Source organism: Phyllopteryx taeniolatus, chromosome 14 (assembly GCF_024500385.1).
Source record: "Phyllopteryx taeniolatus isolate TA_2022b chromosome 14, UOR_Ptae_1.2, whole genome shotgun sequence".
In the NCBI taxonomy this organism is placed as follows: Eukaryota; Metazoa; Chordata; class Actinopteri; order Syngnathiformes; family Syngnathidae; genus Phyllopteryx; species Phyllopteryx taeniolatus.
In genome coordinates this window covers 15582436-15608819 of record NC_084515.1, presented here as the reverse complement: position 1 = coordinate 15608819, position 26384 = coordinate 15582436, and the positions used below count along the sequence as shown (strand labels likewise).

Below are 26384 nucleotides of genomic sequence, written 5' to 3'. Positions count from 1 at the left end.
ATGCTGTCACAATACAACAAATTAACATTGTATGTATGTACGCTGAAAGGTAACAAAGAAGGCTTGACAAAACAATGCCTGCCCCCATATTCAGTTGAGTGGATGAACACCCCCAGCAATCATGTCTTTGGAATGCATTACTTGGCTGCAACCTTTAGAGGAACTGTTGATTCAGCCTCAAATAGTTTGCTGTCTAATGGACAACATGAAATTAGCCAGGGTAAGTTGAGCTACATCCACGAAAACCTTCACTATGGCAACTTTCCATTCATTTGCTCAATGCAACATAGGCATGGAAACAGGAGTTCAGAACATTCTGAGTACACATCCCATGAAAAGATCATTTACAAAAAAAAAAAAAAAAAAAAAAAGCACCATCCCTATTGTGACTTAACATTGAAACAAATCAATATCTGATTGCCCCTGTGAAAAAGAAAATCTCTTACCCCCATTGGCCATGTTAGCATGTATTTGCTCATATGGGTATGCTCAGCTCTCTTAACAAGGTACCCTAATCAGCCTTGATGTTATTGTCTTTCCTCAAGGAGCTGATGACTTAGCTAATTCAATTCACTTCCCAGCATTGGAGCATATATCGCCAGGCAATGATGAGCTTTGTCGAAAGAATAAAGGTGGGGATAGGGGGACTGCAATGTCATCAATCAGAATGGAAACCTCTTTTTGCGTGAAACTGAATTCAAATAATAAAGCAAGCAGCATGCCTTTCCAAGAGGCTAGGAATAATTTCTGCCTTCGGTGGGGGGTTCATGGCTCCGTGTGTACGTGTAAAATATGTCTTGAGGGGATTGGTATAAAGTTAAACTGGGTGAAGTAGAAATATTTTACTCATCAGCTTTGCAGTCACAGAGTTTGCCTCGGCTAGAACAAAACTGCTGAAGCATTTAGAGAAAATTAACCCCCCATCCTGGCAGCCAGATGTGACTGGATTCTGATGAGTGCACACGAGTGGGCAGAGAAACCAAGAGACTGTGAAATTCCTGTCAGGCCCGTGTACTGCAGAATGGGCTATTGACTGCTTTCTCTATTCCCCTCCATCATTCTTCTTGAACACTGCCATTAATTTCCTCTCCCTGCCTTACCAATTCCTTTTCTCTGCCTTCTCTCCCTCTAGCTCTCTTTGTTGCAGAAGAGGATGCACAAAGCTTTGGTGAAATACTTCAGACAACGCAGCCTCGGCGGCCAGGCTGAACTGGACCGCCGCCATGCTCTTTGTCGAGAAGCGGACCAGAAAATAAAAACAGCCCAGGTACAGTGTTTGTATGTGTGCATGTCAAGTAAAGTGCAAACTGTCACCGTTCACTACAAAGTGATTCAACTTTTATCCCAGGCAAGGTTTTTATACTGGATGATAATGTCTGAGTCACTCAAATGCTCGTCTTTGTTAGACTTGCCTTGATGGTGCGTCATAAACACTGGGCTGCTCAGGTGCTTAGCAAAGGCCTGCAGCAGTTCACTAGTATGTCAGCCCCGACCTTTTGGAATATTAAATGTACACAAACGACATACAGTGATGATGCAAAATTTGTTAATAATTGTGTGTTTTTATGAAGTGTTGTTGTTTTTTTTTTTTTTTTAATTGCTACCTTCAAAAAACAAAAACAAATGTTCAGTATACATGCGCCATAGATACTGTATGAAGTAACAAAGTGGAAACGGGCCCTCTTACTGTAGAGTAATGAGGAGTTTACTGATAACATCAGAACAATCTGATTCGACCCTGGAAGTGTTTTGAGGTGAGTCCATGACATTGTTGCTGCACCTTCTGATTTTTTTTTTAGGCCTATATTTCCCAGGGGTGTTTGAGACAAGTGCTAATATACCCGATGCCGATTTTTAAAATTTTGGATCGTGTTTAAGGGTTTACACTGGGCTGAATTGTCATTTTGGCCGCTCATATACACAAGTTACACAACAAACCAAAACACAAACTTGTAAATGAAAGCACATGCATTACCACTCCCGTGTAAATGCTGAAAGCCACATCTTCTCTTCAATGGAGGACGCAAACATCCCCGAGTTGGTCACGTTCATTCATTTATGGCAGAACACAGGCCCGATTAAGAGAATGAGCTTGATGACTCTTCTCCAGGCAAGTGCTCATTTACTGCAACCAGCGGAGACACATTGCTCCCATAACTGCAGTTCTTAACCTGTATATACACTAAATTAAGTATTAAAAATATGCTTTTGGATAACACCAGTAGGACAAGCATTTGGTGCGTGCGTGGTATGTGGCATTGTTTTCAAATTAAAAAGTCTCCAGGAGCTTAAAAGTCGTAAGCACGTAAAGTCATCTGTACGCTGAACTGAATTGAAAAACACAAAGAAACAAGAACTCTCATTTGTACTACAGGGTTCTTGTGTAAAAGCCTCTCAAGTTGAGCAATGGTGCGGCTCTTAAGGATACAAATGATTTACATGCAATATCATTTTTATTTTATGCTTGTCTCACAGCATTGGCCCTACTGCACTCTGTCCATTTAGTTCTCAGACAAGTGATTGGTGAGATAGATGATGTGTCTGCTAAGGTGCCTACGCTACTGACCTCGTGTGTCGGACATAAGCTCACGTTACATTTAAAATGTGTCTTTTTTTGGGGGGGGGGGGCAGCTGAATAGCCCTCAGTCTCTCATGCGGACGATTAGGTGCAGATTCCGCAAGGTTGAGATGTAAGGATCTTCAATTAGAGCATAATCAGCGTCTCATCTGTGCCGTGATGTGAGATGAGGTCACAGCGGACGGAGGGACAGTGATGAATCATTTTGTCTGCCGTTATGCAGAGCCAGGTAGTGTGCGAGCACAAGGAATAGACCACTTTCACCTCTTAGTATGTCTTTTACCTGAACCTCTTAGCAGCCACAAAAGGCAGGTTCAATTGCTATGCTGTTGTCAAAAGTGAGATGATTTATCCAATATATGCCGACACAATGATTTGATTAGAGCTTTTTCAGGGGACTACCAAGTGATAATACTATCACTACACAGACTGCTGACATGCTTTTTGATGGGTCCAGTCCGGACATTACAGAGGGTAGCCATTTCTCATTGGCCTAGCCTTCGAATGCACCTCCCAAGTCCCCCTCGCCCTCCCCACAAACCCTCCCCACCCCCGGCATATCACACAGCTCGAGGTGGGGTGGGGAGGAGCTATCAGCGGGCTGCAGAGTGTGAAGGACAAAAGAGCCGGTGTATTCAAGCGCACCGCACCGTCACAGCTCAGCGCAGGACCCATCAGAGCAAGCAGCACTCACTTTAGCTCCTTGTGTGAAGTGGCCAAGCCTCGAAAAGTAGAAAAATTAAAGAACGGTCAGAATATTAAGAATTGGACAGCGATGGTAATAGCTTTTAATTGAGTGTGACATGAATTAGCTATGTCATTTGCCAGTTTGTAAGTAAGAAATCAACAGAAGTAATGGCTGATCTAGCCAGACTGAATCCTGGTGGGCCTCTTACGGATCCATCATGTCCACTTGACCCCGTGAGCCAGGCCGCAGGAAGGTCAGGCTACGGCGAGCTCGATGCGGTTTTGCTCGAAAGTAGCTTGAAGGGAAGGATGCTCGCAAACCTCAGGGTGCAGGGGATGTGGTGGTGGTGGTGGTGGTGGTGGGGAGGGGATGCAGTGGGCTGTCAGCCTGCTACACTACAGCCGGAACTGGCAGTTCAGCTTTGTGTTGCGTGGGGTTTACACCAGGGATGGCATAATTGACAATGGCTAACAGTGGAGAGCAGCGCGGAGCCTTGTTGAATGCCCGGTAATGATTGGAGCAGACGCCCACCGGCCCAGTCCTGGGGGACAGTAATCCAAGATCCTGTTTCTGATATAATTGTTAGTCAGAGAATTTCTGCATGGCTGCGCCAGCTCACATTCCCAAGCCGGTTGACAGTGCCAGGCAGTTTAATAGAAAAACTGCATGCTGAGAACAGAAGAGCACTGAACCCACACTTGGTTGACCAAGAGTCTCTTGTTCTCAAAATAAGTAGCGCACTATGAGCTGTGACTTTATTCCAAAACAGCCTACCTCTTCTTTTAATTATTGCTTTTCTGTATTCAAACACGAAACGTTGTCACAGGAACGTTGAGCTCATCTCTGTGTTCCAAGCGTCCATCACCACTAGTGACCTGAGCAAACAATCCAGCTTGGACAAGTAGATGCCTTCAGCTCGGGACATTCACCTGTACCGGACAACTTACTTACCCTCACACGCTTCACTATGTTCCTCCCCCCTCCTCTTTTACTCGCTGCGGATCCATAACAATGAAACAGGTGACTTTCATGCTGCTGTCAGGACTGATCTAATTTTAGCTGGGTGAATGATTGCAATTGGCTTTGCCTCATCAGATAATTAATCTATGTCACCATTAATTGGAAAAGAGAATAATTACAGGCCGTGTTGACAGAAATTCTACGCTTCTCCAGATTCTGAGATCTAATTACAACTAGTGAAAGCCGATGACCTTAACTAGCACTTAGTACACCTTGACCACTACGCGAGGATCAGCGTGTTTGATTCAGAGATTGCGTTTTGATTCTCGATAGAACCACAGCGTTCTCCGTCACTCGGAGAGCTGTCTCCCTCAATCACTTTTCAATATTCAATCTTAATTTTGTGGAAGTTTAGCATTTTCAATGAGCTGGAGATGAATGATTAATGAATAAATTTGAATGCTTCATTTTGTCCACGGATCATTAGTTAAGTCCTTTGTGGGAAGGACCTGAGAAAGGAGTGAAAATTATTGAGACATTAGCCCCAAGCAATCCAGGGGTAAATAGTGTGCACAAAAGGATGTTGCTTCCAAAAGAGAGAAGCCTCGGGAAACGCTATTTTCAAATAGAAATATGAACTGAATCACATTAAAAAAATCAATTTTCGGATCACCAGCATCATGCTGATGATGCATGCTCCATTTTGAAAGTTCAATGTTCCCGAATTAATAATACATGCAAAACACAATCTGACCTGTTAAATATTTACATCCATCAAAATAGGAATGATGAATAATGAAAATGATGCATGAATACAATTTTTGGGGGGTTTGTTGCCAATCTGCTGCTTTCAGGATCGCTTAAAAATACGGTGTTGCTCCCATTGTGTCTGTCTGTGTGTGGCAGCTTAATAGAGATAACGTTGTTGGTTTTGTACTGCTGGCTGACTGGTCTGCTTGTGGCAACAGAAGGGGGCAGTGTGGACACAACAACATCACGCCCATTGACAGTGCTGCGTACTAGTAGCTTAAAACATTACAATAGCAAAAAAAAATAAAAAATCGGGAATCATTTTGCTTGAAGTTAAGTTGATATTCTTCTCGCACTGACATTTTAAGTTTAACTTGCTCTCCTTGCTTTCCCTAACGTTGACCTCTCAAAATCATTACTGCGTTGACAAATGATCCATCCATTTTTCTGCAGTGCTTATCCTGTTCAGGGTTGCGAGGAGCTCGAGTTTAACCTAGCTCACTGGCGAAAGACTAACTAGACCCTGGACGGGTCGCCGGTCAATCACAGGGCACATATACAGACAGACAATCGTTTACGTTTCCATCGTGGAAACCCCGTGGTTCAACAAATGATATTCATCACGTCCGGAAATTGTGGCCGTCGGCAATTAGTCACCGGCTACATAATGCACTTGCGACCAATAAACACTTCCCTTGAATAGACACCTCCCTTTTCATCCATCCATCTGTTTTCCGTACCGCTTATCCTCACTCGGGTTGCGGGAGTGCTGGAGCCTATCCCAGCTATCTTTGGGCGAGAGGCGGGGTACACCCTGAACTGGTCGCCAGCCAATCGCAGTGCACGCACAGGCAATTTAGAGACTTAAATTGACTTACCATGCATGTTTTGGGGATGTGGGAGGAAACAGGAGTACCCGGAGAAAACCCACACAAGCGAGGCCGGATTTGAACCCAGGTCCTCAGAAATGTGAGGCACATGTGCTAACCAGTTTCTCACCATACCACCGCCCTTTTACATAAAACAGTCTCTCAGTTGAACAGACGTGGAGACTTCGACCCGCGGTACACTGAGCGACACGGCCGAACGCAACCCAATTGGACAATTCCAGACTAATTACAGCCGACTGCTCACACCTGCACTCCTGCCGATTGACCCTCGCGCGCATACCAACTTGCTGCGATGGATAAAATGCTATCCCTCCTGTTCTTATCAGGAAACAACATTTTGAGGTTCCACATACAGTGTTGCCTAGAAATGTGAATGACCTGACTTCGGGTTTTTCGAGATACGAGCCGTCGATTTTTTTTGCTTTGACTTTGAGATATGAACTCAACTCTCTTAACGACAAGCAAGTTTGAGAGTTAACAATTCTACAAAACGTTGGCGAAGTTTACTTTTAAACAAAACAAAGAGAATTACACGTCCATTTTAAACAACCACATAGCTTTGCTTTAGATAAGTCCGTTTAGCTTAATGGTAACAAACAATGCAAAACGTCATAAATGGGCTAACACATAGCATCGGTGTCGCTGTTTTAGAACAGTTTTAAGCAACGGATATTTCAACACCAATGGTGGCGCAACCAATGCAGACCGATAATATATAACAATGCTCACGGGCATATATTCTTTGTCTGCTGCAGAAAACGAAATAAATGTTTCTCCATAATGTTAATTGTTCTGTTTTTTTTAGTTAGACTCGCATTGTAATATATTGTCAATATTATTTGCTATTATTCCAAAAATCCGTACAAATAAAGGCCTCCCTATTAATAGATGCCTCCCCCTATCTGCAGTTGTGTAAATAAATCCCTGTAGCTTTTTTCAGAATTACATGGCGTTCTCTGCAAATGTTTTATTATTTTTTTCCCCGTGTGTCTCAACATATGTTCATGGTCTTTGTGAATCCCCTGAATGAATGAAAGTTGTAGTCAACTGTCATCGCTTTAAAGTGCACTCACGTAAATGCTGAAAAAACACTGATGTGGACACCTCATAGTTTTGGTGTGACAAGGATGCAGAAGTCTGACTGTGGGCTTGTATTCTGTGATATATCAAAGTGTTTCTTTCTCGTGGTTCCTGTAGCGGCATCCTTGCTAAAAATCTGATTTACAGGCGGCATCATTTCAGTGTGGCACCACCATGCAGACGACGGGCCCGTTTCGCGCCGATTCACCCCAGCGATCGCTTTTAGTCATCAGCGGCAAGCCATGTGAATCGGAGCGTGGCTCTCAGGCTAACGAAAACTCTCTGCTTTGAGGTCTTTTTGAAAAACAGGGAAATGGAGGTGTCCTCTTTGACCAGGCCGCCTTTTGTTCCCGAGCCAGAGAACACAGTTGAACCACAGAGGCGACGGAGAACAGGGAAAGAATGTGGGTGGAGAAGAGATGGGCTCCTGTGTGCAAAATATCAATGAGTGAGATGCTGACAATGTTTGGGGTACACCAGTGACGAGACGGGTATTCATGACTGTTATGGCGGGGTTGTTAACGACACTCTTCTCTGTGGTAATTTATTACCACTTTACAGGGAATTTAAGAGGTGCTGGGGGGGGCTAATGAGCAAGCTTTAAGGGGTTGTGTTTGGGACTGCTAAAATATGTATATTTTCACCAGGATACATACATTTGTAAAAAAAAAAAAAAAAAAAAAAATGTTGAGTTTTTGGGCAAGTTGAGGTTGCCAAAAAGGTGATTCGTTCAAATAATCATGAACACAACAATTCCAAAAGGGCCTTCTTATAGAACATATATATATATATATATATATATATATATATATATTAAGAAAATCCAGTTATGAATAGAAAATGAAAGAGAGTGATTTTTTTGTTTTTTTTCTACTAAATTCCTTTGAAAACATGTTGAACGTGACCACCTTTTGTAACGTATCTTTTAACAAACCATTCACAAAACCAATACGATCCTAATTATAGGCACTGTAATTCCTTGCTTCCCCAATGTTTTGCTAACTGAATGATCTGTCAATGCTTTAAATTGTGTATTCTCTCAAGTGATTCTTTAGCGTGCGGAAAACATGCCAAACTAATTCATCACGATAACAGTACATGTTCCTTCTGCTTTCACACTCGTCTGATTTTTCCAGATATTTATCTTAGTGGCATAATTGTGAAAGTCTCTGACATTTGTGGCTAGCTAGCATGATAATAAATCCGTGGCTTGGAACATTTCTTAGTTAATTAGAGTCAATCAATCCAAACTTTGCTCACTTACCGGTGTGAAACCGGAGCATAATGAGCAGAAATCAGCATGGTGATTGGAAAACACAAATTACAGCTGTTAAAGAGAAACTCATCCACTTTTCTTGCCATCGATGCCAGTGCCTGCTGTGAGGTTTGAAAATTAGCATGGCATTCCTTTAATGGATGCTGGGGGAATGTGCTCCTCTATAATTAAAAAACCTGTAATACACTCGTCGGCCAAAATAGGAGTGGTGGCAATTCTCTCAAGGGACGTATTGGTCCCTTCACGCACCAAAAACTTTGCTTTTTGTTATTATAATATACATGTATTATAGTTACACTGTAAATAATATACAGGCACATTCTCAATTAAAACTTCGTAAAACACTTATTTCAGTAGTTCAATTTAAAGTAATGGAACTCCTAGATTTGCTGAACACAGAAATATTTCATGATTTATGATTTGGTTTTTTTACACTGACAAAATTCACCATCTCAAGAAGTTAGAATATTACATGAACAATCATAATGATTTTTAATATAGAAATAAGGCAAGAATTGGCCTTCCAAAAAGTATTTTCACGTGTTAATGAAGGTTTAATCTCCAAAACCATTGCTTGTCCAAAAACCCAAAAGCATTTCATTTTAAAAGCGAGCAAGCCATTTTTAAAACTTTAGATTGGTCCGTAATTTGTAAAGAAAAAAAAAAATAATAATAATATATATATATATATATATTGTTGTGTGATATAGGAGGTTTCCGTCCGACATTGGCGCAGATTAGTTTTGCTTGAATCAATTGAACAACTGAAATAAATAAAAATGTCTATATTCTAAATTACTGAGATGGAACCATATACGGCCGATGGCATAATTCTGAACTCTCTCATACTCAAATCTTCATGCTGAAGAACAGCTACAACAAAAGAATGTTTTGATTGACACTCAGAGAGGTGTTGAATGAACCGTATTTATTTATTCTGCGTGTGCAGTGGACCCTCTAAAGCCGAACACCCAAAAAGAGGTTTAAAATTGGACAAGAAATGGCTCTAAAATCAAACAAACCGTCATGATGTGTGACATCACAAACTCTTGTGTGCATCCTAAGGATGAACTTCTGAAGCATGTCTTGACTTTGGCATTTTTGTGATGTCATGATTGAAGGCTACCAGTGATGGCAAAGAGCAAAAGAAGAGTATGATGGTAAACCTAGAACCAGAAAGTAAAGTAGTTACCGCGACACAGTGCAGTATTATTAGTTGTTTCAGTTGTTTATGCAAATCATCGTTCCCAAGAATACTAATGCTTGCATCAATACACTTACTATACACGACACAACAATTGCATACAGTACCTCTGAAACGCAAGCAGGAGACAGTATTGCTCTTCCTGTTCCATCGCCATTGTCCGTTGTCTTCAAAGGCTGAGTAGTTTTACTGTATTTTTGTTTAATTATACACTGTTATCCTTCTCTTTAACTTTTGTCCGTTAAAACATTTCCTGTCCAGTTAATGTTTTGTGATGGCGACAGTTTGAGGCTGGAACTAATTAATTGATTATTATTTCCTACATCATACCAGATGTGTGTCTAATAATTTGACTGACTCATGTCGCTATATAAGGTGCCCAAAATAATAATAATAATTAAAAAAAAAAAAAAACTCTCTCTATGATGCAGTGCAATAATAAACACGTTGTTAAATGAGTACCTGTCTGACAGCTCTTGTATTGGCTCTTATTCGATTCTGTGAGTATCTAATCAAGTGTCCAATGAGTGTGTATATGCACTTTATTACATATATTAGACATAATGTTGATTGGCTTCAGATGATAATGTGATGAAATAGTGTGAGGTGGTCCGCACATCTGCATTGATGAGTTCATGTCTGTCATGTGACCTTCCTCCAGTTCAAGGGCGTGCATGCTGCATAGGTGAGGGTGTTTGCATTTTTTTTTTTTTCTTGACGGCTCACATTCTATTTCATCGCTGTACTGTACATATATCATCCCAGCTAAGAAGCGCTGTCACCATCTCACCCGGCTTGCAAGGGGCAACCGTGTACAGTATGACATCACCCCCAGGGTGTAGTTCCTCTCTCTCGCAACAGCTTTCAGAAAGCTTATATTGTGCCCAGAAACAGAAACTTGTCATTGTATTAATTATTGTCTGGGAATGCGAGAAGTGAAGATAATGCAGGATGCACTGAGTTGGTCCCATTTGTTTCACTTGTCAGTGGACTGAATAATTGCGAAAGCTGACCATGTTAGACGCCGAGTTTTCCAAAAGATAGGCCTCTGAATAGTTGCAACACAAATGTACGCTTCAAAAGTGAAAAACTTTGGAATAATTTGCCAGCTTCCCCTTGCCAAAGGAATCTACTGAAGCAAACACTGTTGTTTACCACAAAATATTTCTCTAAGATACCTGTATTGTGTGTTTTGATCCAATTCATTCATCCCTTTTCTATAGCGCTTGTCCTCATTTGGGTCACTGGTGGGCTAGTGCCTGTCCCGACTGTAAGATACATATGCTAACCACTATTCCAGGATGTGGCCTTTCGATGAAATCATTGAATCTATTGCCTCGATCTACTCTAATAGATGCTATGCTCCAGGAAATCGCTTCGAGTTCTCGCCACTGAAAACTAAACACCCCCCTGCAAATGGATGCCTACCTTTTCCTGTCAGGTAACTAAAATACTGTGTCTCAGTTCACAGACGCATTTGTTCATACACACGCACGTTGTAGAGTCAACTGCTGAGCCCGTTGCTAACCAAAACAGCAGCACCGTGATTGTACCGTGAGACTGAACGCCTAGCTTCTTCTTTTTCTTCTTAGTATTGTCCAGCAGTCAGGATACCCTGTGGCATCATTTTGCCTCTCACAGGTCTTTCTTGCAACTACACCACCCATGTGGTTATGGAAGGAGCAAAACGATTATCGGCGATATGGTTACGTTCGGTGTTGGTCATCTCGAGTACACCAGTTAAGATCAAAGTTGAAAATCGATAGATGTACCCCATTATATACAGTCATTGGCCACAACGTTAGGTACAATTTGAACGAGAGGGAGAAAATATGAGAAACAGCTATCTGTATGATGCTGATGGCTTGAGGACTTTGCTAACACAATAGGGCTCATCTTGCAGTCCTCCCAAGGAAGAACTATCAGTCCTGCTACAACAGCTTCAGCGTCCCCAGGTGACCGCGCCACTGAGCCCGTGCTCGCTCCGTCACACCCCACTCCACGCCTGCTGCCACCCTGAAGGTAGATGCATCACACTGGGGGACTGTGCAGCAGAAGCAGCACCCCTCCTCCTTACTTCCCGCCTTAAAGCACCCCCCCCCCCCCACCCACACACCGTACAGTCTGGACTCTTGTCTCAGGTCAGCTTCCATGTCTCATTTATAGTTGAAGCACACAATTAGTATTCTTTCTTTCATTTGAGAACCACGCACGCACACACATAGATGTTCCTGTGTTTGCACATGGAAGGGGGGGTGGGGGCGCACCGCCTGTTTCTCCCGGCTGCCTAGTGACTCCCTGAGGCGTGTCTGTGGTGGCTACGCCATGTGTGGAGGTTAGAGAACAGCAGGGCTCCCCGAATGGCACATGCACTACTGTGTACGCTAAAGTGCTAGTCCTGTCTTGTTCATCCTCTTGCCCGTGTGGATGGTTTAGGAGTCCTCTCTAATCATAGCAACGCATGCACACGCTTAACTGTCAGGACAATAAATACTGAGTCTCTTAATCAACTCTCTTTCCCCTCTCAAAATGAGCGCAAGAAAGAAAAGTTGCGACCTTTGACTCATTCGCTTTCTCCTCATTTGTTCCCTTCATGGAGAAGTGAGGAGAATCTTAAGGGTCTTTGTGAAGCAGCTGCTACCCATTCAGAAACTCCTGATCGTCTAAAATACAGTTTCGTGACCTCAACTAGCCCCATCTGTGCTAAGACGTACTATATTATTTCGTCAAATGAAATCTCTTACAATGTGGAATTCTGGGAGTATCGGAACTGCTGACCTTTTATTTAAATAGAACATTGAACTTGCTTTAACCAAAACCCAAATTTCAGTGTAAGATCTTTACATTGGCTTTCCTCAAATGAAAGCCTTAATAATCCTTAAGAATTACACTTTATCTTGAACTCTGCAGTTCAAGGTCTGAAATGCCACACTGTTATCCAATTGTTTTTGAACCAGTAGAAGAAAAGAATAAGTCAGTGTTGCATTCTATGGTGTACAGACAATGTAGATTCAGGTAGTTTGCATTAACACAAATTGCAACATCATATTATAATATACTGGACATACTGTATAAATATTATGCTTATTATGACACCGGCACGCCTTCCCATGAGGAAGCAGAGTCTTGGATCTATGGGGCGGCCTCTCCTATCGCTGGGGTTGAGGTCACCCAGGTGGTTAAAATCTCCTCGGTGGCGAGGCCCCGTGGGTGGATGTGATTGGCCCAGAGTTCCTAAAGGTTTTGGATGCTGTGGGGCTGTCCTGGTTGGCACGCCTCTGCAACATTGCATGGACATCGGGGACAGTGCCTCTGGATTGACAAACTGGGGTGGTGGTCCCCCTTTTTAAGAAGGAGAACCGGCGGGTGCGTTCCAACTTCAGGGGGAGCACACTCCTCAGCCTCCCTGCTAAGGTCTATTGAGGGGTGCTGGAGAGGAGGGTCCGTCGGTAAGTCGAATCTCGGATTCAAGAGGTGGTTTTCGTCCTTGCCGTGAAACAGTGGACCACCACTATACGTTCGTCAGCATCGTCAAAGGCGCATAGGAGTTCGCCCAACCAGACTACACGTGTTTTGTTGACTTGGAGAAAGCATTCGACCATGTCCCTCGGGGAGTCCTGCGGTGGGTGCTTCGGAGGTATGGGGTACCGAACCCACTGATACGGTCTCTTCGGTCCCTGTAAGACCAGTGTCAGAGTTTGGTCCGCATTTAATTTACCGGTCGATCTACGTTCCTACCCTCACCTATGGTCACGAGCTGTGGGTACACACAGCCGAAATTAGTTTCCTGCGCAGGGTGTCACATAGGGTCAGAAGCTCGGTCATCCGGGAGGGACTCAGAGTAGAGTCGCTGCTCCTTCGCATTGAGAGGAGCCAGATGAGGTGGCTTGGGCATCTGATTAGGATACCTCCTGGACGCCTTCCTGGTGAGGTGTTCCGGGCACGTCCCACCGGGAGGAGAACCTGGGGACGACCCAGTACACGCTGGAGAAACTGCTGGTCTGTGAACGCCTCGGGATCAACCTGGAAGAGCGCGATGAAGTGGCTGGGGAGAGGGAAGTCGGTGCTTGCCAGCTAAGGCTTCTGCCCCCGCAACCCAACCTCGGATAAGCAGAAGAAAATGGATGGATGGCATATTAAGATAAAATGTTGAACTTTAGTAAATGAGAGGTCTTAAAGTTGATCAGAAAACCCTTGACAAGGTCTTAAACTGGCAACTTGCAGATACTGTAATTATTTTATATATATATATATATATAATTTTTTTTTGTTGTTGCATTTTTACTCAGCCTTGTGGTGTAGAAGTGCATTGCATCATACTGAAAGGTGTTTTTCAAATGTTGCCACCTTATTCAGGAACATGAAACAAGCAAAACATTACATCATATTAGTATGATGCAGTATGATATTAGTATGACTTGTGAAATGAATACTTCTTTAACAGAAATGACACCTTTTGAATTCTTGGCACAGCTCTTGCATAAGATCTCATGCAATTGTGCCAGTGTAATTGGTTTACAATACACATTTGAATTCATAGATTTCAATACCATACCACAGATAGTTAACAAAATCTATCATTTTTTTTTCTCATACAAGATGATATCGCCCTCTCCATGATATTAATATGATATGTTCTGTGATCTGTAAACAGCTGGTTATCTTGCTTTTCCACGATAAGAGAAAGTGCTGAGGATTTACGCTCGCTGAGCACATTTGGGCTGAATCTTTCACACGTCACAAATTGCAGATGGGAAGCAGTGATCTTGAACAGCCGATCACATTTCCGTGACCATCTGACACCTTCCATTTAGGAAAATAATACTTTCTATCTCAGCATAACCCCCCCCTCCCCCCATTTTATGTCTGCAAAAGCTAGCAAACGGAATTATGGATGAAAGACTTTGCTCTTCACAACTTTGGATTTTGTCTTTTTGTTTCGGTGCACTGATGGGAGTAAATGTTCACCCTTTATGTTAATGGGAAAGAAACAGGGCTGACCTTATAATGTGTGCACATGCAGTGTAGAAAACAACCCATTATAGCTTACGATAGCATTGCAGTATAGCCAGTGGACTTGTTTATTTTATCTGTTAAAAGCTCAAATACAAAAGCCGCCTATGCGTGACCTTACATATAAGTGTCTTCCTGGTGTTGGCATCATCTCTAATGGGTTCCTCGTAGAGGCATGCACGTGGACCTGATCTGATATGTGTAATATGACACCTAAATATGACTTGGGTTAACTGGCACAGAGTTGTAAATCACTGTAGTGTGATTCTTTGTCTCAACGGGTTTAATTAGTCTTGAAATTCTTCTCTTATCTGATGACCCCCCCCCCCCCCCCCCCACCTCCCTCTCCTCACCAGCACCAGTACCACCCCCATTCCCTCCTTCTCCCCCCTTTACAACCACCACCTCCTCCTGCTGCACACTGCAACCATAAACGCCGTGCAATCTGACGACCAGCGGCCTCGGGAGACTGAGCTGCTACAAAGAGCTGAAAGAGTTTGGAAATGGTCATTTTATTGTGTTAGAATGGCTCGCTGGAGACTTGGGTAATTTAGTGCTAACTGAGCGCTTGTAAAGATAACAGTATGTGACTCCCAAGTGCAACACGGCCAACTACTGTAGCGCTGCCACGCATCCTCACAACTATGATTTAGGCTGTAGTAAACACCAACTCGGCATGTTTGAAACACTTTTTTTTACTGTTGTTTTTTTTATTTTTTTTTTTATTTTTTAAATGTCACTCAAACATTAGATGTGGATAACAAGCATCTTACATGTGTTAGTTAGTGCATGTCCATAACCATAGCACAATGTTCTGTTTCATAGTACGTGAACATTTATCCCAATCTGTCATTCCATATACTTTTGAGGTACCTGTGATGGCCGGTCCCATGGGAGTCCCACATGGAGGTTTTTTGCTCTAATTGAGCTCTTTATTTAGTTGACAGTTCATTATGTCCTAATAAGTCATTCTCTGCTTATTTTTTTTATACCATTATTAACCATCCGTTGCCATAAAGTCACCAAATTTCAAGTCAGTCTGCCTATCATGCCGGTCTCTCAGTCCATTTGCAGGTTTCTGAGTTCTGGAACAATTGGTGTCAGAAGTGTGGCAGTTAACTGTGTGTGCGTGCCCAGTTGAAAGGGTCCCAGAGATTGGTGAGACACTGGGCGATTGTGCTGGGCAAGTATGGCACACGTGCACCCCTCTCGGAGTCAGGAAGTAGTGTGGTCACGTTCGCTATCATTCCAGCAATCTGGCGAACATTCCCAGGCTCTCATGTGTCATGTTTAGTGTACTGTTTTTTTCTACCTATTTGATCCCTGGATTCAGGGGTTGAGATTAAGTGTATGATTTCTCACAGTTTTGTAATGGGACGGCTAGGCGTGAGGCTATTCGTTGAGTGGCCAGCTGGAAGGACCTTTGGGTGACCCGTGTATGATCGACCCCAGAGATTGGTTGATTGTACTGGCCACATGTGTGGGACATAGGCACTCTCTTGGAAGGATCAGGTAGTGTGATGATGCATGCATTCATTCCTACAATTTGGCTACATACCCACACATCTCTTATGTGTCATGGTTAGTTTAGTGTTTTTTCAGGCTAATAGACCTGAATTTAGGGGGTTGAGGTTTAATGCCTGATTCTTCGAATTCTGTAATAAATGTTGTCAGTTCGTTGAGTACCCAGCTGGAAGGACCCTTGGGTGACCCCCTGGAGATGGGTGAGGTACGAGGATGATTGGAACACCGCATCACTTTGAAGGTATTGAGATGAAGAGTGCCATCTATGTGGTTGTTTACCCAACCTTGGTATCGTAGCTTGGAGCTTGACTGTGGCGTTGTGACCTGATTGACATGGCTTAAAATCCAGTTTGAGGGTACAACTCTGTAGAGTTTGGTGACAAAAAGTGTCAGTAGTGTGATGGTTAGCCATTGTTTGCCTAATTGACAGAACTCTTGGGACAGTTTAACACTGTGAGATAGACACCAGCGATGGGTGGAGCACTAGGATGGGACTGTGGCACTTGTACGGGAAAGGTGTGTGATGATTTACTCAATGTTGGTACTTTGGAGCCTGGCTACTTTTTCAACCAGATTCATGCGCTAGATGTCTGGACTAAGGCACGTGTGTGACATGGCCGTGTGGTTTTCTTACAGGTTTTTCAACCTGCTTGACCTGGGTTCAAACCAGGTTGCGGGTACTACTCCTCAGAGGTTGGTGACAATTGATGGTCAGCCATTGTGTGTCCAATCGATAGGACTCTTGGGACGCTTGACCACTTTGAAACAGACCTCAGAGATGGTCAAGGCACTGGAATTGGTCTGTGGCACCTGTATAGGTGGACCAAAGTTCAAATCCGTATTCATGGTAATACTCGACAAAGTTTGGTGAGAAGTGGGACAGTTGTGTTTATTGCATGCCAATTTGAAAAGACCCTTGGGTCAGCTGGCAGCCTCATTCGGGTTATGGCCCTGAGTCCAGAAGGGGACATGGTCCTCTGCCAGTCATCATGGTCAGATACTCGTAATTCTACTGACTAGACATTGGTTCAAATCCAGGTTGAGTGTTTTGACTTATTGGAGTTTGGTGACAAATGGTGTCAGAAAGTGGCATGGTTAGCTGTAATTAGTGTTCAAAGCGTTTCTGTGACTTGAAAGTACAGTAGATTGTGGCTCATAGAATTGTTGATGCAGTTGAAAAGTTGATGCAGTTATATTGTGACATCTATCTTGTTGGTTATAGTGGTTAAAAGTAGGTTTTGGTGCCTATTTGTGCACATGCAACTACAACCCCAATTCCAATGAAGTTGGGACGTTGTGTTAAACCTAAATAAAACAGATTACAATGATTTGCAAATCATATTCGACCTATATTTCATTGAATACACTACAAAGACAAGATATTTAATGTTCAAACTGATAAACTTGATCGTTTTTAGCAAATAATCATGAACTTAGATTTTTATGGCTGCAACACGTTCCAAAAAAGCTGGGACAGGTGGCGAAAAAGAGTGAGAAAGTTGAGGAATGCTCCTCAAACACCTGTTTGGAACATCCCCAGGTGAACAGGCTCATTGGGAACAGGTGGGTGCCATGATTGCTTCCCTCAATTGCTCAGTCATTCACGAGCAAAGATGGGGTGAGGTTCACCTCTTTGTGAACAAGTGCGTGAGAAAATAGTCCAACAGTTTAAGGACAATGTTCCTCAACGTACAATTGCAAGGAATTTAGGGATTGCTTCATCTACGGTCCATAATATCATCAAAAGGTTCAGAGGATCTGGAGAAATCACTGCATGTAAGCGGCAAAGCCGAAAACCAACATTGAATGCCCGTGACCTTCGATCCCTCTGGCGGCACTGCATCAAAAACCGACATCAATGTGTAAAGGATATCACCACATGGGCTCAGGAACACTTCAGAAAACCACTGTCAGTAAATACAGTTCGGCGCTACAGCCGTAAGTGCAACTTGAAACTCTACTATGCAAAAGCAAAAGCCATTTATCAACAACACCCAGAATCGCCGCCGGCTTCTCTGGGCCCGAGCTCATCTAAGATGGACTGATGCAAAGTAGAAAAGTGTTCTGTGCCCCGACGAGTCCACATTTCAAATTGTTTTTGGAAATTGTGGACGTCGTGTCCTCCGGGCCAAAGAGGAAAAGAACCATCCGGACTGTTATGGACGCAAAGTTCAAAAGCCAGCATCTGTGATGGTATGGGGCTGTGTTAGTGCCAATGGCATGGGTAACTTACTCATCGGTGAAGACACCATTCATGCTGAAAGGTACATACAGGTTTTGGAGAAACATATGCTGCCATCCAAGCGATGTCTTTTTCGTGGCCATCCCTGCTTATTTCAGCAAGACAATGCCAAACCACATTCTGCACGTGTTACAACAGCGTGGCTTCGTAGTAAAAGAGTCCGGGTACTGGACTGGCCTGCCTGCAGTCCAGACCTGTCTCCCATTGAAAATGTGTGGCGCATTACGAAGCGTAAAATACGACAACGAAGACCCCGGACTGTTGAACAGCTGAAGCTGTACATCAAGCAAGAATGGGAAAGAATTCCACCTACAAAGCTTCAACAATTAGCGTCGTCAGTTCCCAAACGTTGATTGAATGTTGGTAAAAGAAAAGTTGATGTAACACAGTGGTAAACATGACCCTGTCCCAGCTTTTTTGGAACGTGTTGCTTGTTGGAATGTTGATTATTTGCTAAAAGCAAACAAGTTTATCAGTTTGAACATGAAATATCTTGTCTTTGTACTGTATTCAATTAAATATAGGCTGAACATGATTTGCAAATCATTGTATTCTATTCTTATTTATGTTTAACACAACGTCCCATCTTCATTGGAATTGGGGTTGTACAACTTGTACAAAGAACTCTGGGTTCGACTCTCATTGTGTGTCCAGGCTTGTAGATAAAAAGTAGAGTCGATGAAAGTGTGATAGGCCTACATCGACATCTTTTCTTGCTTTTATTGTCCTGTCCCTGCATACATAAAAACATGGGTGCATTATGAACATAGAGTGGACATGGACTTTATGATGCATATGCACAAGTTGTATGGCGCACCTTGCGGTTTGAAGGACTAGCTCCAGGGGGGTGGGAGATGAGGGGTTATTTTGCCGATGGAGATTAAGGCAGGGGCTTTTTGTCATTTGTGCGAGACAAGCCATTCATCCATCCAGTTCACAGCCAAAAAAAGGCTGGTCCCAGAAATTAGCAGTTTCAGCTCAGCAGCAAAGTCGCCGGGCTGTGAAGGCAGAGAGAAATTGACTAATTAGCAATGCGCACTAAAACTTGACGGTTTCTCTCCATAACAGCGAGGGGTGGAAAAAAAAAAACGAGAGACTCGCCTTTTTTCTCCCCCTTTTTCCCTCTTTCCTTTCTTCCATAGATGTTTGAAATCGCAGTCATTTACGCTCGACAGTTTTTACAATAGCCTTGAGCCATAATTTTGCGAGTCTCTCCAGCATCCATACCCCTGCATGGTCTCTCTCCACCGGCCATGCACGACCGTTTCTCTCCCCAACCGTGGATTTCCTATTACTCTCGTTACGACTCACTGAGCCCCAGGCCCAAGGATAATGATGTGTTGTTTCTTGGTAGCATAATTTGTCACACGTATATTTCTTCTTCTTCTTCTTCTTCTTCTTCTTCTTCTCCTCCTCTTGCAGAAAGCACGGCTCCCTTCTCACACACTCGCACACTTCAGGTTAATTCCGAGGAAACAAATGATCAACAAATAACGCCAAATTGGGACTTTTTTGGGGGTGGTGGGGGGGGGGGGGCTTCGGACTTCGGCTTTTTTTTTTTTAAAACAAGGAGAACAAAAGAAGGGACTCTTGAGTGAGCTTTCTGGGGACCCCCCTCCGAAGATTACTTTCTTTCTTTTTTTGGAGGGAGTGTGTGCGTGGTGAGTGTGTGTCAGGTAAGTTGTTGCTGCTCTCATCATTTAGTTGTCACACAGGCGCGCGTAAGTTTACGCACGCACAAATGGCGTTTTGTCGCGGCGCGGACGCAAAGAAAAGACGCGTATATCGCCGTGAACTTTCAGCGGTTTTCTGATTCCCGCGGACGAGAAGATTGACTTTTTTGTTCTTTTTTTTGTTCTTTTTTTTGTCGGGCTACGGTAGAGATGCGCGCGCCGTGCGGCGTCTCGACGGCGGCAGCGGAGCTGCGCGGCTGCAGGAGGGCAGGACGAGAAGAGATCCATGCCGCATCCTCTCTCTAGCGGGAATCTCGCTTCTCCGTCGCCGCCGAGTGGAGCCTCGTCGCCGTGTCGAGCACCACAACATCTCGGTCGTCCTTTTGGGTCTAAACCACAGCCTCGCTTTAAAACTGGACTATACACGAATAGTGTGTTGTGTTGTGTTGCATGATGCAAACTAAAGCATTTGCGTGTGTGTGTGCGTGCGCGCGCGCGTGTCGAAGTTGAAGATCATCCACGTGGGATGCAAATTCTCAGGCATCCCGGCTCAATAACTCATCCAACAGATAGTTTTCCCTCTCTGTAATAGACTGAGCCTACATGCGTTGTGCTGCTCTAAGGTAAATGGCTTGCATGGTTTATGTGTTGCCCAGGAGGCGTCCACAGTTAGGAAGCCATGTCCAGATCGGGTGACAGAACGTCCACCTTTGACCCGGCGCACAGTGACGCGCTGCTGCACGGGCTCAACCTGCTGTGGAGGAAGCAGCTCTTCTGCGATGTCACTCTCACCGCCCAAGGGCAGCACTTCCACTGCCACAAAGCGGTGCTGGCATCCTGCTCCCAGTACTTCAGGTCGCTCTTCTCCTCCCACAATGCCATCAGCAACAACGAGGGCGGCAAGGGAGACCAGGGCAGCAGCGGCACCCCTTCGTCCTCGCCCGACGACAAGCTGGTGACCCCCGGCGCCAGGCCCATCAATAATCTGGTCCTGCAGGGCTGCTCCTCCATCGGACTGAGACTCGTGCTGGAGTACCTGTACACGGCCAACGTGACTCTTTCCCTGGACACGGTGGAAGAGGTGCTGTCGGTCAGCAAGATACTCAACGTTCCCCAGATTACCAAACTCAGCGTGCAGTTTCTCAACGACCAGATCTCGGTGCAGAACTACAAGCAGATCTGCAAGATCGCCGCTCTCCACGGACTGGACGAGACCAAGAAGCTGGCCAACAAGTACCTGGTGGAGGACGTGCTCCTGCTCAACTTCGAGGAGATGTGCGCCATGCTGGACGCTCTGCCGCCACCGGTGGAGTCGGAGCTGGCGCTCTTTCAGATGTCGGTGCTGTGGCTGGAGCACGACCGCGAGATCCGCATGCACTACGCGCCGGACCTGATGAAGAGGCTGCGCTTCGCTCTCATACCGGCTCCGGAGCTGGTGGAGAGGGTGCAGTCGGTGGACTTCATGAGGACTGACCCCGTGTGCCAGAAGCTGCTGCTGGATGCCATGAATTACCACCTGATGCCCTTCAGGCAGCACTGCAAGCAGACCACAGCCAGCAGGTAAGACGACAACCAACAGGTACCACTTTTGTTTTCTAAATGTCAACAAGTTGTGGTCAGACCGACTGTAGTTTCTGTAGGTAGTCACTTGAGGTGTTACCATGTTATGGCATTGGGGGGGGGGGGCAATTCAGTTTCATCCAAAAGACAAACTTCATTTGCGACTGTACAAATGTTTATGTTCCGATCATTTGTGGGTGAAATGTTCTGGGACCTTTGATAACCGTTCGTCTGACGTTTTATCTGTTTTTAGAATCACGCGGCGGGCCGCATCAGGTGCTCGGGCAGGCCATATATGGCCCACGAGCCACAGGTCGCCCACCAATGTGTTACATTACCTGGATTAATGAAGACTGAATAAAAGAAATAAAAACTGTGTTGTAGTGAAGCTTATCTGCCCTTTGTCACACTGTAAATAAAATGCAGCACATCCAAAAGGTGTTGGCCGGGTGATTCATTGGCACTAAATACATCCATTTCATGAGAATGCATGACGTTATTTTCACTTTTGACATTTACAAGAGTTTAAAGTCAGTTGTAACTTTCTATTAAGGAGCTGACGGTAGACAGAAAGTTCATTCATTGGCAGTGACGTCATAATAAAAAGCAGAGTCGTTCTACTTCAGAAGCGTTTTCAGAGCATAAATCTGTGTCGTTTCCACACATGCACCGAAATGAACACGGAATCGGCAATCCTCATAATTAGTTTCACATGCCACTGTACCCTCTCCTCTCAATTAATCACCATTATCTATGTCCAGGGGCTCATTTGCATACGAATAACCCCTAAAACACTTCCAAGTGGGCCCGTAGCACAGAGAGAGCGAGAGAGAAGCTAGTGATGTAGCCATGCATAAAAAGGACAATATGAAAAAGGAAATAAGGTGTATGTGATTGAGTTGAATGTAATATAATTACTGCACATTCTGATTAATTGCTAGATTTGCGTTGGAGCCCATTAGGGGCCAGGCGATTCCCCTAAATGTAGAGCTAAGCGTGGCGCCCGCGGGGTTATTCATCACACGCAAACTCACGAAACGGCCAGGGGGACGTCACATGAATCGTTACAGCCAATGAGATGGAGACATTGTATAGGCAGGCTTATGTCGTCAAGTGCCTTTTCGCCTCCGGCATGGCACCCTGCAGTACCGTCCTCGCTTCACAGCTAATTAGAACGATACCTTTTCCGAGTGTAATAACCATTCGATAACACAGCGCCGTGAAAAGTGTGCCTTTTGTTAATTGTAATACATGTGTGCAAGAGCCCCTGATGTACCTCTATGGGACGTGTAGTGCAGCGTGTTTCTTTTTTTCCCCATTGATTCCTGTTGTTTACTGTTGTCATTACAGAATCCGTTCCAATAAGAGAATGCTGTTACTGGTGGGTGGTTTGCCCCCTGGCCCCGATCGCCTCCCCAGCAATTTGGTCCAGTACTATGACGATGAAAAAAAGACATGGAAGATTCTCACAAGTGAGTTGAAAGCAAAGGATTTTATTTGAGGGCTTTTTTTTTTTTTTTCTCCTGTTCAGGGAGTTTTACGGTCGTTCCTTTGGATGACTTTAACACGGGTTAGTTTGAGCGAAGGAGTTCCCTAAATCCTTCAGGTAATAATATATCACTATCACTTTTTAATATAAGTTTCTAATCAGAGCGTGACTTCACGCCGCTGCGGAGCGTCACGCCTGGTTCGCCTTGTTTTTGCTGAAATATGCTGCCGAGATGCATGATGAGATTCACTTGAATCTAATGATCTGCTGTGGCAGAGATTGAACGCGGGGTTTGAGTGATATCTTTGCCGAGTGGCTTTCAAATTCATCTTGATTATTCACTAGCGCTGATCAATACCGGCTGAATTGCTTTTAATTGTTTACCCGAACACAGTTGAAATTAAAATTAGTTTGTGACCTTAGTCCCCTAACTCATGTTGGATTTCGAAAGAAAACTAATACATAGGAGTCAGGTCACTTGATGGTTTTTTTTTTTCAACAATCTGTACCAACATTGTCTTGAAATAAATAAATAAATAGAATAATAAATATTGCTTTAGTAGCAATTTGTTCGAACACTGTTAGTATTCATTTTAGCGTAGACTTGGAACGGGCGCAACAGATGAATGGATCGTTTGCAGTTTTGACAATAACGTGGAATTGAGTGTGTTACTTGGCTGCAACCAGCAGAGGTGCTGTTGAATTACACTCAACTAGTTTGCGATGTAAAAAAAAAAAAAAAAACAAACAAAAAAAACGCAACTTAAGTCAGCATTGAAAAGTTGCAAAATGCAACACCTGCGGGTGGGCCAATTTTCTTTGGAAAACACTAGCGCGGCAACAGAAGTTCAGGACATTTAGAGAGAGATTTCCCCCATCCCAAAAATGAATGAATAGATTATTTGATTGTTAATTTTTGCCCAGAGTCCATCAAGGGAATGTATCATCCTCAATATAGACATTAACACAATACAAAAAAAATGTCCTGGCTGGTCCACTATTATTACGGACCACCAAAGTAGTTTTGAAGCGATTGAGGCGTGCAGTACTTGGCTGCGACCATCAGAGGCACTAGCTGGGTTTCCATGATGACTTTTTTTTTTCATTCTGATTGAAATCATTCCGATTAAAGATATCTGGTCAAATGTTTACATGTAATCTATTCCGCTGTGGCATTTAACATGGGTCGCTGCTACATTTAATCAGAACGGCAATTTGACAGACGTTTGACGTGCGCAGATCAACGTAAACATCACGTGATTTCTCAAGGTGGAGGTCAGTCGTCTATTTTGCACAGTAGCTGTGATTGTTTTTACACTTTTATTAAACCCCAAAAAACCACAAAAAAGCCTGATTTAAAAACAAGTGACAGGTAGTTGAAAAGTCGCTCAGTCGCTCTGGCAAGAAGCCACCATGTGTGTAAACGTTGATGTCGCTGCGCATTTACGTCAAGACAGGGAATGCCCAGATAGAGCGCAGCCCGACACCATTCTCATTCATGTTTTACGTAACGAAAATGTACTTCCGATCGGTTTGGCAAAAGGAATATTCTACCCCTGTGAATCTGGATTAAATTCCATTCCAATTCGGCCTGTTTATTCCGATTGAGGTGTTTATGTGGAGCATTTTCATTCGGTTTGGGCTTCCATATTGCAATATTACAGAAGTAGGTGATCTGAGGTAACCATGGAAACAGAGATGCTATTCTCCTTATTACAAACTGGTTCATCATTGAAATGCATCAAGAGCAGAGCAGAGCGGAGCGGTGCTCGGTTTATTAAGGTTGCGACCAGTGCACGGTTTGTCCAAGAATACGTGGTCACGTGGCACAAAAATGCCAGTTCAGTTACCGCCATACTACGTTAGCTTAGGTTAGTGATAGACTACAGCGTGTTCTGACATACACATTTGGGTTTTGTATTTTGAGTATTTTTGTATTTCTGTATTTCGAACATCAATGATCACATCCTGTTGTAATGCCCTCCTCGTAATACCTTGTATTTCGTGTGTGGAAATGTAGCCACTGTCCCTCTCTCTTTGCCATCCTTGACCTTTTCCAGACTCACCCCTCTATTTGCTCTCATAATGCAAAGGTCAAACTTCAGATAATGGGAAAGCATATTTTTTTTCTTCTCTGCTACTGAGCTTTCATTTGTTGTTGCTCATTCCTCAGCGTTAGCAGATTGTTTTGTTTTGTTTCCGTCCATTCGGCCGTGTGCCGCAATTCACATCACGCATTTTGTCATTTAAAAAAAAAAAAAAAAAAAAAGAATAATTTCCCCCCATAATTCCTTTTGTCGTCTTTTGAAAGTCATGGTTATCGTGTGTCCATGCTCCAGTCACTTTTCTTGTTTGGTGTTTTTCTTTCCCCCCCCCCCCCCCTCCTCACATTTGCCCATATTCATCAGTTTGCACTCTACATGCACATGCACAGTCTGCACTGTCATTTGCTCATTACCCTCAGCCCTCACGGGTATAAACGGCGACTAGCAAAAAGGTCAGTGGGGATTTCCATCACTCACAACTAAAAAAGTTAACACTCAAATGGTCCGTGGCCTTGCGGAAGGACAAAACTGCACAATCATCCCCTTAACACATCAGCGAGCGTCTGATGTCGTCTGCGCACACAATGGACGTGAAAGAGAGGGAGATTATTAACATTCAATCATAACTTTCCAATGAGGCGAAACCTGAGAGGGACAGCATTTGATTAAGACATTCATCAAGATAATTTGGGAAGATTCTTGATTCTCTTCCCTCTTGTCGCGTGTCACACGGAGACGCTCGCCGTTGATGCCAGTGTGAAGTTTGCCATCTAGTGTACCAACAGGAGTGTGACCAAAAGGACCGTAATCGCATACTTTGCATCATTAAAGATAAAAGCGACTCCAGCCTAGTGCGGGAATGATGGCGTAAAAAAAGAAAAGGAGAGAGGCAGAGCTGGCGCATTAGCTGTGGACTCAGTCAAGCGCGGCCTGCTTCCATGCAGAGGTTTCGGACTCCCTCTAGTGAGCTCAGTGTAGCCAGCAGCCATGGAAAGGACCCTGCAGGAGGATCTCAAAGCCAGAGCGTAGATTAACGTCATCCACTTTCATTTTACAATAAGGTCCAACACGGGGGAGAGGTAAAAGCCAATGGCAGGTTTTATGCCTTTCACCGTCTCAGGTATGCCACCTCGCCTGCCGCTTAGCCCGCCGCCTGCCTGTGTCCAAGGCACCTGTAGAAGCAGGACAAATGTCCCGCTTCCTCCTACTGTACCGTCGCCTCGCCTCTCCGCAAAGCCTCTCCCCCCCTTCAGCCCCTTTCCACGGGTACAAGATGATTTCAAGTCGCTAGACATCACATAACAAGCCGCCCATGCGTGGCCTATATACTGCTGACTGAACGATAATGTAAATAGGATGTAAGGGAGTTTGGCAGTCATATGGCACTTGTCTTTGAGGTGCACTGGAGGCAG

The 26384-nt window shown here is 44.0% G+C and overlaps 1 protein-coding gene across 3 annotated transcripts in view; it reads left to right on the top strand.

The window, feature by feature from the left end:
* Positions 1 to 26384, top strand: part of klhl14 (kelch-like family member 14) — a 45919-nt gene that overhangs the window by 10567 nt on the left and 8968 nt on the right. For all 3 annotated transcript variants that reach the window (XM_061797280.1, XM_061797279.1, XM_061797281.1), the window contains 3 exons: positions 1133 to 1267; positions 20535 to 21438; positions 22789 to 22910. In XM_061797280.1, coding sequence (XP_061653264.1) covers positions 20558 to 21438; positions 22789 to 22910 — 1003 coding nt within the window. In that variant the 5' untranslated portion in view covers positions 1133 to 1267; positions 20535 to 20557. The remainder of the gene's footprint in view (positions 1 to 1132; positions 1268 to 20534; positions 21439 to 22788; positions 22911 to 26384) is intronic.